The 16,646-nt window shown below is 40.7% G+C and overlaps 3 protein-coding genes across 7 annotated transcripts; 1 reads left to right on the forward strand and 2 right to left on the reverse strand.

The window, feature by feature from the left end:
• The first annotated feature begins 5,312 nt into the window (after positions 1–5,312).
• Positions 5,313–8,457, forward strand: LOC104434928 (protein IQ-DOMAIN 1). 4 transcript variants are annotated; one of them, XM_039312834.1, is made up of 7 exons: positions 5,313–5,563; positions 5,863–6,003; positions 6,089–6,361; positions 6,519–6,725; positions 7,333–7,446; positions 7,526–7,957; positions 8,086–8,457. In XM_039312834.1, exons 2-7 carry the CDS (start codon positions 5,932–5,934, stop codon positions 8,191–8,193), a joined length of 1,206 nt encoding a protein of 401 aa, XP_039168768.1. In that variant the 5' UTR covers positions 5,313–5,563; positions 5,863–5,931; the 3' UTR covers positions 8,194–8,457. The 4 variants fall into 4 exon arrangements, with proteins under 4 accessions (XP_039168768.1, XP_010046076.2, XP_010046083.1 ...); XM_010047774.3 differs by lacking the exon at positions 5,313–5,563 and having other exon boundaries at positions 5,570–6,003; XM_010047781.3 differs by lacking the exon at positions 5,313–5,563 and having other exon boundaries at positions 5,570–6,003; positions 7,526–7,918.
• Positions 8,458–8,943: 486 nt separating this feature from the next.
• On the reverse strand, positions 8,944–10,036 carry LOC104434950 (eukaryotic translation initiation factor 1A). 2 transcript variants are annotated; one of them, XM_010047794.3, is made up of 2 exons: positions 9,875–10,036; positions 8,944–9,634 (listed from the first exon to the last, which is right to left on the reverse strand). In XM_010047794.3, exon 2 carries the CDS (start codon positions 9,610–9,612, stop codon positions 9,175–9,177), a length of 438 nt encoding a protein of 145 aa, XP_010046096.1. In that variant the 5' UTR covers positions 9,613–9,634; positions 9,875–10,036; the 3' UTR covers positions 8,944–9,174. The 2 variants fall into 2 exon arrangements, with proteins under 2 accessions (XP_010046096.1, XP_010046102.1); XM_010047800.3 differs by having other exon boundaries at positions 9,785–10,031.
• A 1,464-nt stretch (positions 10,037–11,500) lies between these two features.
• LOC104434967 (hypothetical protein) lies at positions 11,501–16,179 on the reverse strand. The gene is made up of 11 exons (XM_010047809.3): positions 15,886–16,179; positions 15,309–15,442; positions 14,694–14,775; positions 13,345–13,415; positions 13,111–13,212; positions 12,934–13,023; positions 12,539–12,613; positions 12,404–12,436; positions 12,227–12,307; positions 12,025–12,078; positions 11,501–11,946 (listed from the first exon to the last, which is right to left on the reverse strand). The coding sequence occupies exons 1-11, from the start codon at positions 15,938–15,940 to the stop codon at positions 11,779–11,781; spliced, it is 945 nt and encodes a 314-aa protein (XP_010046111.2). The 5' UTR covers positions 15,941–16,179; the 3' UTR covers positions 11,501–11,778.
• Positions 16,180–16,646: the final 467 nt, after the last annotated feature.

The following is a 16,646-nucleotide window of genomic DNA, read 5'->3' on the forward strand; positions in this document are numbered from 1 at the left end:
AAAAATTTTGTACTATAATAAATGGGTTATAAACGGGTTAAATGGGTCGATTTGGGTCGGACCATTTATGACCCGACCCAAACCCGACCCGACCCACCCGTTTAACGGGTCTAGGCTTGATGCACGAATAAGCGTATTAGTTACAATCGGGAATAACTTGAGGTTCTTGTTTAAATGTCTTCCACTAATCACACGAGAAACTCGATCCTCCCTTGGATCTGGATGAGGGCCTGACGCCATCCCCAAGAGGCCCTTGCTGGCAAGGGTGCAACACCCTGGTCAGCCCACAGTTGGAAAAAAAAAAGTAAAGAAAAATGAAAAAAAAACAAAGATATAATTAAGAAATTCAGATTTTCTAAAATTTCAATAATTTGCTCATGTTTTCGCCAACGCCAACGTATCATGTAGGACAGCTTGTATCCATGTTAATGGTTTGGCCAAATGAACTATATTGGTAAATTATCAAAAATATTATAACTAAATTGTTTTAATTGAAGTTTTATAACTAAATTGGTACCATTGTGATATGTTTTAAACTTTTTTTGTACTTTAATTTCCTAAAATTTGATACCGGTGGGTCTTACATGAGTAACTTAAATGTTGGGATTGTCTTGTAAAATTTATAGAACGAGATACATGGATAGCTAATGGGGACTAAGATGATAACGTAAATTGGTAAAAATATATACTCAAATATAAGCTAATAATAAAAAAGATGAAATGGTAATGCTATTCAACCATGAAAGTTTGATGGATCATTTCTCGACGGTTTTCTAGTTTAGAGAAAATCTTTCATTTTCAATTCAAATCAATCCGTATTTAAAGTCGATCATTTTTTCTGACACTTGATCTGAACTTTTATTACGGTTACGGTGCTTTGCCTCCTCTGCAAGAGGACGGGGTCTCGTTTAACTCCTGTTAGTACTCATGTATTGATATTTTCTGCTGTCCTTGAGCTTTGGATTAGATAATCCCACCGCGAGGAAAATTGCCATTTTTTTTTTCCACTAGCAATCACCAATCAACGTTTCCTTGATATTTTCAAGCCTAAAAACAGAAATAATATTTACAAACCCGTAAGACCTGATTGCAAGAGTCCAGTAGCATGCCCTAAACAAAAGCAATGTTAAGTGAAATGAACCTCGCCATGATTGAAGTTGGACTTTAATGAAATCAGGACATAGAATGGACACCGACATGTACTAACTCACTGAAACTCACGACGTGCAAAATCACAATTTGTGACCCCATCACATTAAAGACATGGTTACTTGTGGTTTTCGTTCCTCTCCAGTTGGACTTGAGACTTGAGAGGAGAGAGAGAGCAATGAGAGCTTGAAGAAGAGAGGGGTCTAATGACTCAGATAATAAAGAGTGCATAAAGAATTTGTACGTGAGGATGTGAATGGTGATTATTCACTTCGGCAACGAAAACAACATGGGAGATGATCTCTTAGATAGAATGAAACACATCTTCTTCACTTTTCACTTCTCTCTTTTTTTGGCTGGAAAACATTTTTCTTAAGTTGCTATTGACCAAGAAATATTTTTAGTCTATTTGCTTAAATTTATTTCGTAAGTTTGTGAGGGAGCTTTGGTTGATGGCTATTGCAATGAAACCTTGATCTCATGGAACTTTGTGTTCTAGGCCGGTTGATTTAGCGTTTGCGGTCTTACGAATTTCTTCCCAAGTAATCCTTAATCGCTCACACTCACAAATATCTTTAAAGATCAAAACTTTACGGAGAAAGTTTTGAATATCCATTACTTGTGAGATAATAAAAATGAGGAGGAGGTGACTCTTTATATATAAATACATGCTCAATCACAACTATACATCTATCCTTAATATAAGGGCAAAGATTGTATTTCCCCATCTACCAACTACCTATATATTATAAGAGTGTACATTTACAATATTGTCGGCCCTAAAAAAGATTCCAAAATACACAAGAAAACCCCATCTCCTTTCCATCTTCATTTTTCTCACATTTTTATTGCTTGCTTCATTTACATGGACTCTTATTTTTCATTGCAATTGTTATTTCGCTCGGTATACAGAATTAAATCTTATGTTTCATTGCAATTGCCTAGTTTTGTGTTGAATTGCATCAGGGCGTGACGAAAAAGGGCAAGAGGCTAGAGCCCATGTGAGAGAGAGAAGGCACTCCTCGATCTAGTTCGAGCAGGTGAGCGAGGACTCCCGAACGGCGACTGAGCCACCCTCCCTCCGCCGCCGCTTTGGGCTGCTGGCGGCTCTCCGTAATTTCGTCTGTCCCGTCCTACGATGAAGGCTGCCTGTGGTCAGAGCCTCTCTTCGATTGATTGGGTTGGGCAATGATGGCCTCCTGGGCTTTTCCCACTTAAGCAATCCGCACGATTTTATATCTTCATTTACATGCTTATTTTTATATGTATGTTGCGTCGTTTCTGCTTTAGGCGAGTGCTTCAGATGTCTGTGGAGTGGTCATTGATTGGACATGAATGTGAAGAACTCTTCACTCGGTGCTCTGTTTCTCGGAAGTAACTTTTACGCTTCTCGTAAAGCTATTTTTCCAGAAAATTTTGTTGCTTAAATCGGATGAATCGAATCGGGGATTTTTGGACCTAGTATCTACGATAGTTAAACTCTTCAGGGCTCTATGGGCATGGGTATGGTTTGAGTGTTGTGTAAGCCGAAAAACCTCGGTTTGTATGTGCTTTAACTGATCAAGTATTCTTGCGTTGAGCTGGTTGACTCGTTGATTTATGCTTGAGAGTTGTTCTGATTGTGTAGATCAGTATGGCAAGTTGGCAGTGGTTTGTGCCTGTTTGGGGCAAGTTGTAAAAAGCCAGAACTTGTTGGCCTTCCCAGTAATATCACGAGAAAGGTATTTTTTTTTTAGGTAAAAGAACGGTTGTTTTTAAGACTTACGAGTGAATTTCCATTCATTTTAAATTAATAAAAAATTCAGTGACTTGATATTGATAAAATAATACAAAATAGAATGTAAAAATTGAAAAAGTCATTAATTTTATGTAAAAATCACGAGTCCTCATAATCATGCAAAGAGTCCGTTATGCGTCAAAATAATATATCAAAGAAAAATAATTCACCTTAAATAAAAAAAAATGAATAAAACTACTGATGCGGTGGATCATATTGACTTGACTTGACGCATAGGGAGATTTTATGCACAAAATCCTCTCAAGTTACTAATTTTTACATGGAAATTATTTTCTTGATTAGTTATATTAAAAGAAAACTTCCCCTTTCCCATTGAATTGAGATTCCAGACTTAACTGCAACTATTTGTCACAGCAAATGTGATTATTAAACATAATAATTTTGAGTGGCAAGGTAGTAATATATAAGAAGGGAAGCCAAATAAAGAAATAAAAGGTCAGGTGTCAATTTCCTATTTCATATCTCAAAAGTTGGACATTTTCCAGCTTAGGGATAGAGGGAACTATGTGGTCCGAATGTGGAGGGTGGCTTGTCTTTTCTCTTTTTTCTCACGTCGCAAATCAGAAGCTCTCTTTCAACAATATCCTCTTTTTAATGATGTGAAAACTGTCGGCACCCTTTTTTTTTGATGGGGTCGAGAAAAATAATTAACTTAGAGGTAATGCGCAAAAGGCAAGCCAACTGCCTTTCATTAAATGCGGACTCGGGCTCTCTCAAACCCTACCTCGCTCAATGTTAGACTTTGGACTTTTTCACAGCCTCTTATGTGGCATCCGTGAGATTTGGTGGAATCTCTATTAAGTGCTCTAAAATTTAAATTATTAAATAAAAATATGATTTATTATTTAAATATTCTAATAGACCGAGCCCCACCCCCAAGCCCCACCTCCCTCTTCCCCATTGCGCCCGCACGCGGCACGCCCCCACTTTAACCTGCTTGAATACCCAAACTAATACCGGCTTACCTCAATGTTTGTGGCCATTGCATGATTAGCCTTTCGAGTCCAAGTACCTATTGGGCCTATAAAGCAACGACCTACCAAAATAATGGTCCAAAAGATTATGGTCGGCCTTGTTGAGCCGATTTGGGATTGTGGGCAAGTCATCAAAAACGTCCTCGATCATGTCCAGCTACGTTACAGTACATATATACATTCCTAATCCTAGCTAGTTTTCTTCCGAAAAATAGTCTGATTTTGCTAGGAAACCGAAGTTACCATGAAGTCGGATCTTTAGAATACTCAAGTCGGATTTTGAGACGTGGTATTAATTTCTTTAAGGATTTATTTGCCCCACAACGTTATTAATGGTCATTGGCAAATATCCTCAATAATACAACAAAGCCTCAAAATTGATAATACTAAAGATCAATTCTAGTATTTCTTCAGGGTCTCTCATAGGAAACAATTAAAAAAATAATGGTTGTAATTTCTAGGAAAACAAAAAAAATGAAAGAAGAAGTTTGATCTCAAAACAAACGTATTTATATTTGTCTTTTGAATAGAGGCAACCATTCAAAAGGTTGCAAAAGAACAAAAGCAACCTTTCACGAAAGATTATAAAATGAACAAGTACGTCTCAAAGGTTACATTGAAAAGACATACACAATTCGAAATTTAAATAAATAATAAATAAAAAATAGCTGTAACTTTTCGTGAACAGTCATATTGTTTTAATAAGATTTTATAATTAATTTTTGTAAAAATAAATCCGAATTTTCAATAAATAAAAATAATGATCGTTGGTTAGTGTCAAATCTCGTCCACGTGTGCACTCACATCTTTTCGATATGAGATAAAGCACCTCTTTATTTGTTTTATGAACAAATTATCAACAATTTCATGAATAATTTGATGAGCAAAGAAAGGGTTTGAAATTCATGTTTTGCGACGGAACAGGAATTGCCGACCTCCCCGTCACCATTATGCTTCGCTTTAGCTTCTTTGACATTTTATCAATTGGATGCCGCAGAACAGGTTTTAGCCTGGCCAATACGCCAAGGCATGCGAAACAGCACAGGAGCTGAGACAAAATTCGGGTCCTTTCTCGTGATTTAACATCTGAGTCGACGGAGGAGGGATCCGCCGACAAAGAAAAACATCAGTCTTCCTCTTTTGCCCCCCTGCCTTAGCTCTTCCTCGTCATTGCCGTTTTTGCCCTTTCCCTCCTCTGTTTCCTTGGAGATCTCGGTGTCCAGGAAGTCTTGATCGGCCGAGTCACTAAGGGACAAAAGCATGTGCGTGGATTAGACGGATCATACCAGTTCAATTCCTCACAAAGCAAGTACAAATAATTTTAATACTTTAATTATCTACTACTCAAGATTACACGCTACAATATTTATTGAAGAACTAATGAATCAAAACACAAAGACCCACTTCCGGACCATTCCTGCTTCCTTGCCCTGACGATGATCGACCGAAGTACCTAAGGTAATGACCCAAGATAGGAAACGGATGGACTCGGCCGGGGAACGAGGCTTAAGAAGCAAGAATCGACAGGCGTAGCCACCCCACCAAGCACAGAACTATTCCAGGAGGCCAATGGGGGCGAGAGCCATGTGCACAAAGCGACTGGCCACGAAAGAAAGAAAAGAAAAGCTAAGCCGAATTATATGTCCGTCTCGGATCCATCCATCCTTTACTAGCTCAGCCTCTCGCTTTTTCAGTTTCTCTTATCTATTTCTTGACGATAAAGGGTCCTTCAAGTCCAGCTCTAAAGTTTTGCTTCACAGGCAAACCCCACAGAAAGAAAGCTCTGCCCTGCATGTGCTGATTAACTAATCATCCCGTTTTTATAAGGAACTGATCACCCAGCAATCACATCGAATGCTGAAAGATTTCACTTACTTTTTCCGCTTCTCTGTACTTTGGTTCTTGCTACATATCTGAGAGATCTGTTATCATTTCCACAAGCTTCTGTGTAATTCCGGGAAAGACTCATTAGAGAATTCCTGCTCTGCGGCTGGTGGGTGGAGATCAAAGATGGGTCTCACTGGAGAGCTGGTGAAGAGTGTCTTCTCCAGAAGCCGACCCTCCGGTCCGCACGAGACCAACGTATGTTCTTCACCTTGGAAATGTGTCTCCCTGCTAAGATCATGTTGGTAACTTGTGTTGGTTGCGATCTGTTTGATTCTATCAGGCAAGAAGTGGTGTGGCCGAGAGGATGAGATGGAGCGTTGTGAGATCGTACCTGTGCGGTGATGAGTTCAATTCGGTTCTGGCGGAGGAAGATTCGGCTTCTGTCAAGAGCTATGAAGCCACAATTAGTCCACTATTTGTAGAAACTGAACCGGACATCGAAAGTAATGGGGAGAAGGAAAGTTCGTCAGAAGAGCGAGAGAATTCAATGTCCAGATTGTTCCATGAAGACGATGCAGCTATGATCATTCAATCAGCTTTCCGAAGATTCCTGGTGAGGCCACAATATCAAGTTCCAGGATACAATCCACTAGCACACGAAGTTTATCTTGAACCAATGTTTACTCATCGGCAGTGTCAATTAGGATAAGTTAGGTACAATTGCCATTTGCGTTGTAAGTGCTAAAACAACTGTTGCGTCACAAATTCAGGCTAGGCGTAAGAACGTGGAAGATATATCAGTGAGCAGGAGCGAGCAATGTACAGTGTCGGCAGCAGAGAGCCCAAGCAAGGGCTCCATTGGTACATCCTTGGAAGTTCAAACAGCAAATTCTGTGCAAGTATTCGCAGTACAAGACGAGAAGTTGGCTACCAGTCACCAGAAGCACAAACACAGAACTCAAGTCTCAAAGCCAAAGGTAAAATTGGTGGCCATAGTGGCTACTTCTAACATTCCTGCACCTTAACAGCCAGAAACTTCACCATAAATGTTTGGCACTAAATGGGCCATTTTACTTGGGTGAGTCTGTGGTCCCTCACGGGACCATGCCTCCACAGATTTTCACCATTAGATTGAAAAGCAAAACACACCAATTCAGGCTGAAACTGCCAAACGGCTGAGATCATTTTACCAAGATCATCATTTTTATCTCTCTCCCACTTCAGCTTGATCCTCAAATTCAATTAGTGACCAAAGCGTCCTGAGATGAGAAACCAAACTCTTTTTCCTCTACAATCCTATATCAATAAACATGAACACGGATATGAACATCTTCCACCAGTTTTTATCAACGTGAAAATATGTTTCCAAATCAAACGAGGTAAACACGTCTAAGTGTTGATGGACCACAGAAGTTCCTTCCACACAGCGACGTTCCAGGACTCTAGAAGTGAATCGAAACTGATCCCGACTCTACCCAACATATGGTGGGACAGCAAAAACCGTGCTTCAGAACCTCCAACAATAATCTCGAAAGTTATGACTGTACCTTCGCTGTGTAACTTCTGTGTGCGTCAATGTTGCAGGAAGAGTGGGACGATAGCACGGTAAGTAGCAACATATCGAAAATGAGGATTCAAAGCAGACTGGAAGCTACAACCAGGCGGGAGAGAGCTCTGGCATATGCATTCTCCCAACAGGTACATCCAACCGACCTAAGAAAACATGGTTTGACAGCTAGAACCGGGCTCCAGTATATAACGATCTGCATGTTTGTAGCTAAGGATTTGTTCTAAGAAGAGGCAAACAAGAACAGAAGGTAGAGAACCCAACATGAGTTGGAGCTGGCTCGAAAGATGGATGGCAACTCGCGTTTTAGAGAGTCCATCAGTCGGAAGTCATGTGAACATGCAAATTCCGCCAAGGAACAGAGTCAAGAAAAGACTGCTTGATGTAGCAGGAGAAGAAATCGAAAGTTGCGGATCCAACGAAGTATCTGTCCATCTCGAGGCCTTGTCAGTCAGAGCTACAGGGGTTGGGAAGAACTTAAAGCCAACTAGAATCAGGCCTAAAGCTACTAACAAGAGAAGTGTATCAAGGCGGAAAACAGTGCCAAGCCAACAATGTCCAAAGGAGTATGCAAAGGTAGAACTCTTTCGAGTCTCAGCTCAGGTAAGGCACTTATACAGCAAAGCAATCACGCATGCTCTGGTACGTTCACCAATTTAGGAACTAAGTAGGAACTAAGTAGCAGAACTAGTTTGGTTGGGTCCGTTTGAAGTCAGAAGATTCGTGCAATATAAATGTAACTTACTGCCAAGTAACACCTAATTTTTCAGGCATCTGGGGAAAGCTCATCGGATGATGTTGGAAGTGGAACAGACAGAAAGCTCAAGCAGCAAATGGAGAGCAAGAACGAGATCATATGCCATGATTCAGAATCCTAGCAAACGCCTCACAAAATGCACACAACACGACGTCCTGCTGCTGGCCAATTAACCCAGCAAGACAAGTCAGTTAATGCATCCAGTAAATATAGCAGTTTAAGACTCTCAGATGCCTGCCAGAATTTCCTCTGTAAATGTATGTATCAAATGCTTTCGCATTATCATATGATTTGCTAGACATATGAGTTTCATGAGTGTTCTAACAACTTCAATATAAGGTCTGAATCAACTTACAGTACCTGCTATTAAGGTAAAGGCGCAAGACATTACAACACTATCATTTCTCTTACTGTAGTGCAGGGGATAGCCAACTGATGCATGTCAAAATAGCCTTATCGTGTGAGCTAATGATGGATGTACTATCCTCAAGACCGTTTCACTTCCTATTTCCAGTAACACCCATGAACCTGCAATTAGCTCACTTCATCTCTGTGACCCGAAAAAGAAAAAGAAAAAAAACAAATCAGCACACATCACCAGCTGAATTGCCTTCCAACTCCCTAAGCTTAACATATAGGTAATGCACACTCGCACCAACGAATCTCCTTTTCCCAAGTACTTATCCCCTTGATCAGGACACACCCTAAGGCACAAACCCAAAGCATCGATACCTTTGTCAAAGGGATTGATGTCCCTCTTCAAGTACAGACCTTTGATCTCACAACTTAAGTGCTAACACCAAAATGCATTAGCTTGAAGACCGATGACATGTAAAGAACTAGAGGATAGCAAGAGAGATGCAAGTATAAATCCTCAATAAACAGTACTTGGCATAGAACCCTAAAGCAAAAACACTTGCACAACAAGAAAATTTACGAAATATGATGCATAACTCCAGTATTACATATGTGTTTAAATCACATCTGTGGTCCACTTATAGCGCAACATCTTCCTTTTTGCCAATCGCTACATTAAAACACAGCTCAATAGTATGCAACATCCCAACTAATTCAACCAAGCTTCATCAGCAAACAAAACAGCTTATATCTTATCAATGTCCTCGTCCTCGAACTCGATGTAGTCGTCCCCAGGCCCTTCTTCGTCCTCCTCCAGACCTCCGGCGATACCCTCGTTGAGGCGGGTGTTCTCGGGGAGCTCACCATACGCCTTGAGCAGCCTGGCCTCGTCGGGCATGTACTTGAGGATCACGTCGGCCTTGTCATCCTGGTAGTCGCGGAGCCCGACGAGGATGATGTCGCCGGCGGCGATCCAGACCTTCTTGTGCATCTTGCCCCGGATGTGGCAGAGCCGCTTGGTCCCGTCGATGCACATGGCCTCGCACCTGCCGTTGCCGAGCATGCGGAGCACCTGGGCGTACTCCTGCCCGTCCTCCTTGAACACCAGCTCCCGCTTCTCGTCGTCGGCCTCGTTCTTTCCCCTCTTCCGATTCTTACCTCCCTTACCCTTGTTCTTCGGCATGTCGGCGGATTCCCCTCAAGCACTGAGACACGCCAAAGAAAAAAAAAACCCAGAACTCAGTCACGCCTCATCGCATCACCCATCGACACAGATCAATCGAAACAGAACAAGAAATCGCGCGATCCGATACGGGAATCGAATCGAATCGAACAAAAAGGAGGACTTTTTATACCTAAATCGGTCGAGCTCGATCGATTGGAAGGGCGTCCCGAGCTCGAAAAAGAGGAAAGCACGAAGAAAATCGAGGATCGAAGAGGCGTACCTGTTCGAGAGAAGATTGCGAGCTGCAAGTGAATTGAGAGGATTTTGGGGAATCTACGCGGAATTGGAGTGCGTGTGGAGGAGGAGATTTGCGAGCCCTAGGTTTTTATAGCCAGTCCATGCGAGAGGCCGTAAATTAGACGCTAGTCCATGCGAGAGGCCGTGAATTAGACGCTTTCTTCAGACGACGACGATAAGGCTCGTTCAGCGGCGAAGAGGAGGAAGAAGCCAAGTCGGTTTCGGAGTGGTCGAATCTGGGCCGGGCCGGGACTTGAAATACGGGCTTCCAGGCCCAAATCAAGTGTTCCCGCCTTTCCCCAACCAATCGTCGACTCGGAAAATTCGATCGAGTTTTGGTGGATGATTGGATGGGAATGTACACCATGATCATTCAGCTTTACTGCATATATCTGGCAAGATAATTGTGGGAAGATATAATGTTCTCTCGGAATAAGAAATTAAAATAAGTAAGAGGCCCACGTTGTAACTGGAATTTGTTGTCACTTCCGTGTAAGATGAAGTCGGCGAGTTGCAGTACAAGATGCCGGCTTCGATAGATTTGATTTACAAGGCGTTTCACAGCACATAAGCAATTAGCATGGCCGATGATACATCTGATGCCTGATCGATTCTTCATCAAGATCAGCCAAGCCACGACTTTGAATCTGATGGGATCATATAGATGTTGATTTTGAGTGCTAGAGTTGTTGAAAAGGGATGAACCATCTCTCCATCGTAGTAGGAAACAGAGTCAGAAACATATTCGGTCAGTATATCTTATATCATTCAACCATTCACAAGTTCTAATTTCAATTTTATAATGGTAGAATGAGATAGACATCAGAAACTGTTGGAAGACCAATCATGTCGCCACTTTGTTTTCCTAAGTTCAAATAAAATACCATTAAATGGGATGTTAAGATGAAAAACAAGAATGCGACAAGTATAAATGATATAATGGAGAGCAAGTGAAATAATCATCAAGATAGTAATTATAAGTGATTGGTTTCAAGATGAGTAAGTTCCACACTTGAAATCTATTATATTAGAATGGATTCATAATTCATGGAACCTAAATCCTATCCCATTTGTCGTGGAACTAATCTTAAAACCTATCATGCTTTTACAATCTGATTCAAGAGTCTACCCTAGAACTCGTTTGCATTTTGTTCTTTCTTTGTTCATTGTTTACAGCAAAATAATAAAAGATAAACGAGGGCAAGCAAGACTAGGCGAGTTAGGAATGATCAAGGGTTACAAGACTTGAACAAGCGAGGACAAGCCACGAGAAAGCAAAGACGGTGAGTTGCGAATGAGAGAGAGAGAGAGAGAGAGAGAGAGAGAGAGAGAGAGAGAATCGTGAAGTGTCCAAGTGAGGATGGAGAGAATAAAGAAAAAGAAATGCCAAAAGAAAAACTAGGATTTTTAGGTTTAATAAAATCGATTCCAAATTCGGTCTGGCTCCAAGATGGTTCTCATTTGAAACCAGGAACCGGAGCAGTCCCGATCGGTTCCAAATTTTTGGAACTTGACCGGCTTTCAAGGCAGTCCGGTCAATTCTTGGACAAAACCAATCCGATTGCACAGACCTAGTGGTAATCTCCCACAAGCTAATATGATAACTAACTGAAACAAGGGACAGAAATAAAGCTCCCTTTATCAACAAATTTACAATAATGTAGTTGCGTCATCTTCACTTACAGCCGACCAAAAGCTTATTGACACAACAAATAAAATCAAGCAAATATTTGAGCAGAATGAAGTGGCCATAACTGCGTAACAAAGCAATCGGATGCACCTATCAATTTGATAATCTAATCCCACATTCCGGGACTAAAAAATAGAGGTGAGTCAGGTAACTAATGAGAAAATATTGTGACCAAAAAAAAAAAAGGACTTCATGTTTCAGATTATTCCCTGAGCCAATGAAATCCCAACTTGATAAGATCTGTGTATTCTGCGTGTAGTAATTGGAACCTTTTCCTTTACAAGACTGTCATCATTCTGCTTCGCACTTGTGATTGAATTTTCAATGTCACTCAATCCATTTGTTTCGGAAATGAATTGAAGCCCCTGAAAGTTTTAACAGAACCATGCGAATCATTAGAGAGCCACAGTAAAAGAAGGGACAATATATCCTTGAGATCATACCTTTGCAGAAGTTTCCTCATATGGCAATCTCAAGTTGTTGGTACCACTGACATCCTGCCAATGTAGAAGGAGAAAACTAGATGCATAAATCTCCTTGCACACGAGATTTGTCACTCCTCACTTGTCAATAACACAAAATCCACATCTAAATATCATTCAAAGGATTATTCTTTCTTTCTTTTTCAGCTCGAAGCAGGCTGACCTTAATCTTTTTGCTCTTTTGGGCATCTTGAAAACCATCCGCTAGTTGACAGAGATGCCATAAACCAGAGTTAGTAACATCCTGCATAAATCAACAGACCAATTAAAGTCAATCAACTCCAAGAACTATGAGCAGTACTTCTTATAACAGGTGTATGAATATGTTAAAAAATCTCACCTGTTTGCTCTCGATCAGCTCAATTTTGTCTTCCTGTCAAAATAAAAGATCAACATCAAGCAAGTTCCAACTTTCACTCCAGCAAGTCAAGAAAGCTGGATCATTACAATAACATAAGTCAAAATTTAAGCTTACCAACCCAGAAACCATCTGGTGGATTACTTCAACATTGAGTCCTATTTGAGATAAGTTCAACTTCACGTCATCTACCTGCAATAGTGCAGGTATAGGTAAGCAAGTACATGTGTGCATAACTGATATCAACCAAATGTGAGTTCTGCGCCAGATGAAACATCTTTCTCATCCATACTTGTAAAGATGAGGACAGTGCATCATGCATCTTGCTTTGCAGTGGCAACCAAATTTATGCACCCAAAGAGGGGAACTGATTATGCTCGACTAAGTGCAAGCAGAAGATTGTACTGACTATTGACTATCAAGCTTTTTTTTTTTTTTTTTTTTTTTGGGGGAGGTTGGGTGTGTTGTCCGGATGCATGTAGACACATTCTGTTAGAAAGAGAATTCCTTACATCATCTGCAATAAGCTGGGATATCTCCTTTTGCTCCTCAAGCTTCCAATCCAAGCTCTCAAGCCTCTTTGATAGGTGCCTCCTTGTTGTCTGCATATTTGATGCTTATAGTATATCAAACATGCTTGAAAAGAATCTGAAAGGAGTAATTATAGATTAACATCATCTCTGACTTACTGCCAATGTTTGAGACACATTCTCTAATTGTTTTGACACAGTTGTGACAGCATTTGCCATATTGCGCTTCGTAACAAACATGGCATCAGTGAACGACCAGCCCTGTAAAGTCCATTTTTATATCAGTACATATCCTTGTAGCAGTAGTCGGCAATAATGAGAGTGCAGAGGAACACAAATCAGTAATATTTAGGCATCAAAAACTGTAAGTCGAGTATGGGTCAAAAACATTGCCTTCCACCACATGTAACAATACCCCATTGCTCCAAGTGCAGCAGCTGGTACTAGGTAAGAAGCATAACTCCCTGTAATCACAAACAAAAAAAGTATCCATAAACAAACAAGCAATCTATGATGCTAACATGAGATATTACAATAACAAATTACGAACAAGTAAAAAGCTGAAGCTGCCAGATGATTGAAACACAAAAGCACAACATATACAAACCTTTTTCACCCTCAGGATTGTCACATAATTTACACAAGTCAGATACCATAAATCATTTAACAACTGGCAGCTCTACCATTAGCTGTCAAAATGAAGCCATCGGTTGAAGTATAAATCAAAAACTTAGCAAGTACAATTCTAGCAAGCAGCTCCCTAAAAATGCAGCTAAACCTCAGAATTGGACACGGAGATTTGGAAATTGTGCATCGAATCCTCTCGTCAGAGTACTGGAAAGTGGAAACTGTTTCGATCTCCAGGAGAATGTCATGTCTCATTAGCTATTCCTCTCAAATCGACAGTTATGGAAGATTACGATGTTGAGTCAAGGAAAAACCCAGTACAAAGTACAGTGCCTAATGCACGCGGAAAAAATCTCCTCACATCGACCTTTACATCATTTCATTATCTACAACTGCAAAATTCTTTACCTCTTTTGACTATTCTCACACCTCACTAAAATGACAGCCCAATTTGCATTTCTGTAGCTTTTTCAGAGCCTATCAAACTATGAAGCCTCAATTACCACTCATAAGTCCTAACTTTGATATTCGGCAACATAGCAAGGAAAACTAAGAAGTCGGCAGATGCTATGAAACCACCAATGGACTGCATCGCTGCTCTTATCACTCTTCTTTCACAAATTTTTTTATCACTTGCTCTCTCTGAGAAGGAACATAACTAATTCCCTCTCTCAATCTTAGTGATCCTAAAGAGATCGTGCTCAAGAAAGAAACCCAGGATTAGACACAGAGCATTCTTGGGAAAAGATAAAGCAAATTCTACATGAAATTCTCTTTAGGCAACAAATCATGATAGACTATTAATTTCTTTACTTCTCATTCACTCAAATCAATTATTCGAGACAAAATTGGCTCCTTAAGATGAATATCATCTTTTGATCTAGAGGAATTTTCTTTTTAACTGCACTTCATGCTGGTAAGAATTCATTACACTCCTCTAATAAATTAACAAGGTACCAATTTCGTGAGGAAAGAGTACTTACTCATTTTGTTAAGATTAATTAGAAAAGACAACAGGAAACCGAAAATCCTCATTAGACACAGTAAATCGAAAAGCTGTGAAATCATCAAGCCATATAAGCTTTGCAATGTAGTATTGGGTAATATGTCCATACCACTTGAAGTTGAGTTCCCATTATAGATGGTTATTGGAGCGGACAAGGATAACTCCTTGATATCTTGTGCCAATTGCCTAATCTGAAGGCACAAAGAGAAATGAGGCAGTAGGTAAAGGACATTTCTGTCAAAGATAAAGAAGAGATGGATGTGAATCCCAGGAGAGTGCATGGTCTGCTCATTAAATTATCAAGAAAGATTAATGATAACCACAACTGTATGCACTGAAATTAAGTTAAGCATAACCAAGTAAACCCTATATGCTTAGGTAAAGTGTCGATTTCGGCAACTAGATAATCTCAATTACCATTCTTCATTAACCATCATTATCAGTTCGAGTGAAAGTGATGACCTTCAATAGATATAATAGATGATCCTCATACGTTAGAACAAGGATCCTATTACAAAGCCGATCACGTGTTTCATCCTTCTATATTTTCTCGACATTAGAATTCCAAACATGCAGTATTCACCAAGAACAATTGTTCCTCAAATGCATGAGGATTAGAATATCGGTTCTTACTTATAAAAACAGACTCTGTTGTCAAATTTTAGAGGCTACCGAATGTATCAAAATCGAAGTTAATCAAGGATAGCAAATAGCTCTGCAATACCTGAGCTGCAAGAAGAGCGCTATCAAACTTGTTGGACGAGACCCCGGCCTCATCAACACCCTTCAGAATTTCCTGAAGCTGTGCAACCAGCTCCGAAAGCCGTCCACTATTGAATACGATGGAACCAGTCAAACCTGTTGCACAACAAGGGAGACAGGTGGCCAGAGGTTATCGGAACTGCTTAATCGGTCAGATGTCAGACAAGCGACAAAAACTCAATCCTTCACCAACAGAACAAAACACTCTGTAGCAAAGAGAGCTCGTTGTCAGGATTCCGAGCGAAACCTTCCAACGATTGAACAAAACAAAGAACTCCTCGTCGACTCATTTACAGCAAGATGCATACAGGACCTTAGCACTGACAAATAGAATCCAATAACCAGAAACCGACGACTCAATCCTCAAGGAAAAGCTCAAGACCAGTCAAAATCGCCAAGTCGTAGCTGAAAATCAGAGGCGGTCGGAAACTTCAACGCGAATCCTGAATAAAATCCGCCCGGCGAGCGAATAACGGCCCAATCGAATCGCCGGCGATCGCGGTTGAACATGGCGGAAGCGGGACGGAGGAGGCGATTACCTGCGCCGACGAGAATCAGAACCTTGGAGCTGGAAACCCCGGTCTGCAACGCCATCGTTTCCTTCCTCCCGACCGTCCCCTCGAAACTGCTCGATGAGGAGCCGATTCCACCGCGTCAAATTCTGCAATCGGCGAACTTTCTGCAGCCGCGAGCTTGAGAACAGAACCAGAACGCCGCCGCCGCCGCCGCCGCCGCCGCCGCGAGATTTCGGAGCTCCGTTCCGGCTGCCTCCTCGCGTGAGCTCGGAGAGAGAGAGATTACGCCGTCCACGACGGTCGTCTTTTGACCAACCCGGCACGCGAAATAATAATAATTATAAAAACAAATGTATATGAAATTAATAATTCCTCTTTTGGAAATTAGGGGGTTTTCTTCTTTGGCAGAATCACGTGGGAACACAATTCATCATCAAATATGTTATTTACACACTTTTTATTTTATTACGTTCCATCGACTTTTTTTCGCGCGGAGCTCGGAAAGCTCTCTCGGTCTTTTATTAGATTTATTATGATGCTATGCGTAATAAAAAAAAAAAAAAAGGAAAAAGACCATCAAAAATCATAAACTTTGCCTAAAGTGGCAAATTTACCCCAAACTTTTTTGTGACATGAAAGCCCCTAAGTTTGCAAACTGTGACATATTTACTTAATCAATGATATTTTCGTCTTATTTTTTATGTTTTTCCTTTTCTTTTTTTCTTTTTCTTTTTTCTTCTTCTTCTCTTCCTTTCGCCGACCATGGTGGAGGGAAGTCGGTGTCC

The sequence above is a fragment of the Eucalyptus grandis genome, chromosome 1, assembly GCF_016545825.1.
Source record: "Eucalyptus grandis isolate ANBG69807.140 chromosome 1, ASM1654582v1, whole genome shotgun sequence".
Lineage (NCBI taxonomy): Eukaryota > Viridiplantae > Streptophyta > Magnoliopsida > Myrtales > Myrtaceae > Eucalyptus > Eucalyptus grandis.

Excerpts from the sequence above, each read along its gene's own strand:
- LOC104434950 (XM_010047794.3), bottom strand. The coding sequence starts at position 9,612 with ATGCCGAAGAACAAGGGTAAGGGAGGTAAGAATCGGAAGAGGGGAAAG.
- LOC104434928 (XM_039312834.1), top strand. The coding sequence starts at position 5,932 with ATGGGTCTCACTGGAGAGCTGGTGAAGAGTGTCTTCTCCAGAAGCCGA. Across the intron at positions 7,447-7,525 it reads CATATGCATTCTCCCAACAG|CTAAGGATTTGTTCTAAGAA; the intron begins GTACATCCAACC and ends GCATGTTTGTAG. Across the intron at positions 7,958-8,085 it reads AAGCAATCACGCATGCTCTG|GCATCTGGGGAAAGCTCATC; the intron begins GTACGTTCACCA and ends CTAATTTTTCAG.
- LOC104434967 (XM_010047809.3), bottom strand. The coding sequence starts at position 15,940 with ATGGCGTTGCAGACCGGGGTTTCCAGCTCCAAGGTTCTGATTCTCGTC. Across the intron at positions 13,213-13,344 it reads ATTGTTACATGTGGTGGAAG|GGCTGGTCGTTCACTGATGC; the intron begins GCAATGTTTTTG and ends TGGACTTTACAG. Across the intron at positions 12,308-12,403 it reads AGCTGATCGAGAGCAAACAG|GATGTTACTAACTCTGGTTT; the intron begins GTGAGATTTTTT and ends TGATTTATGCAG.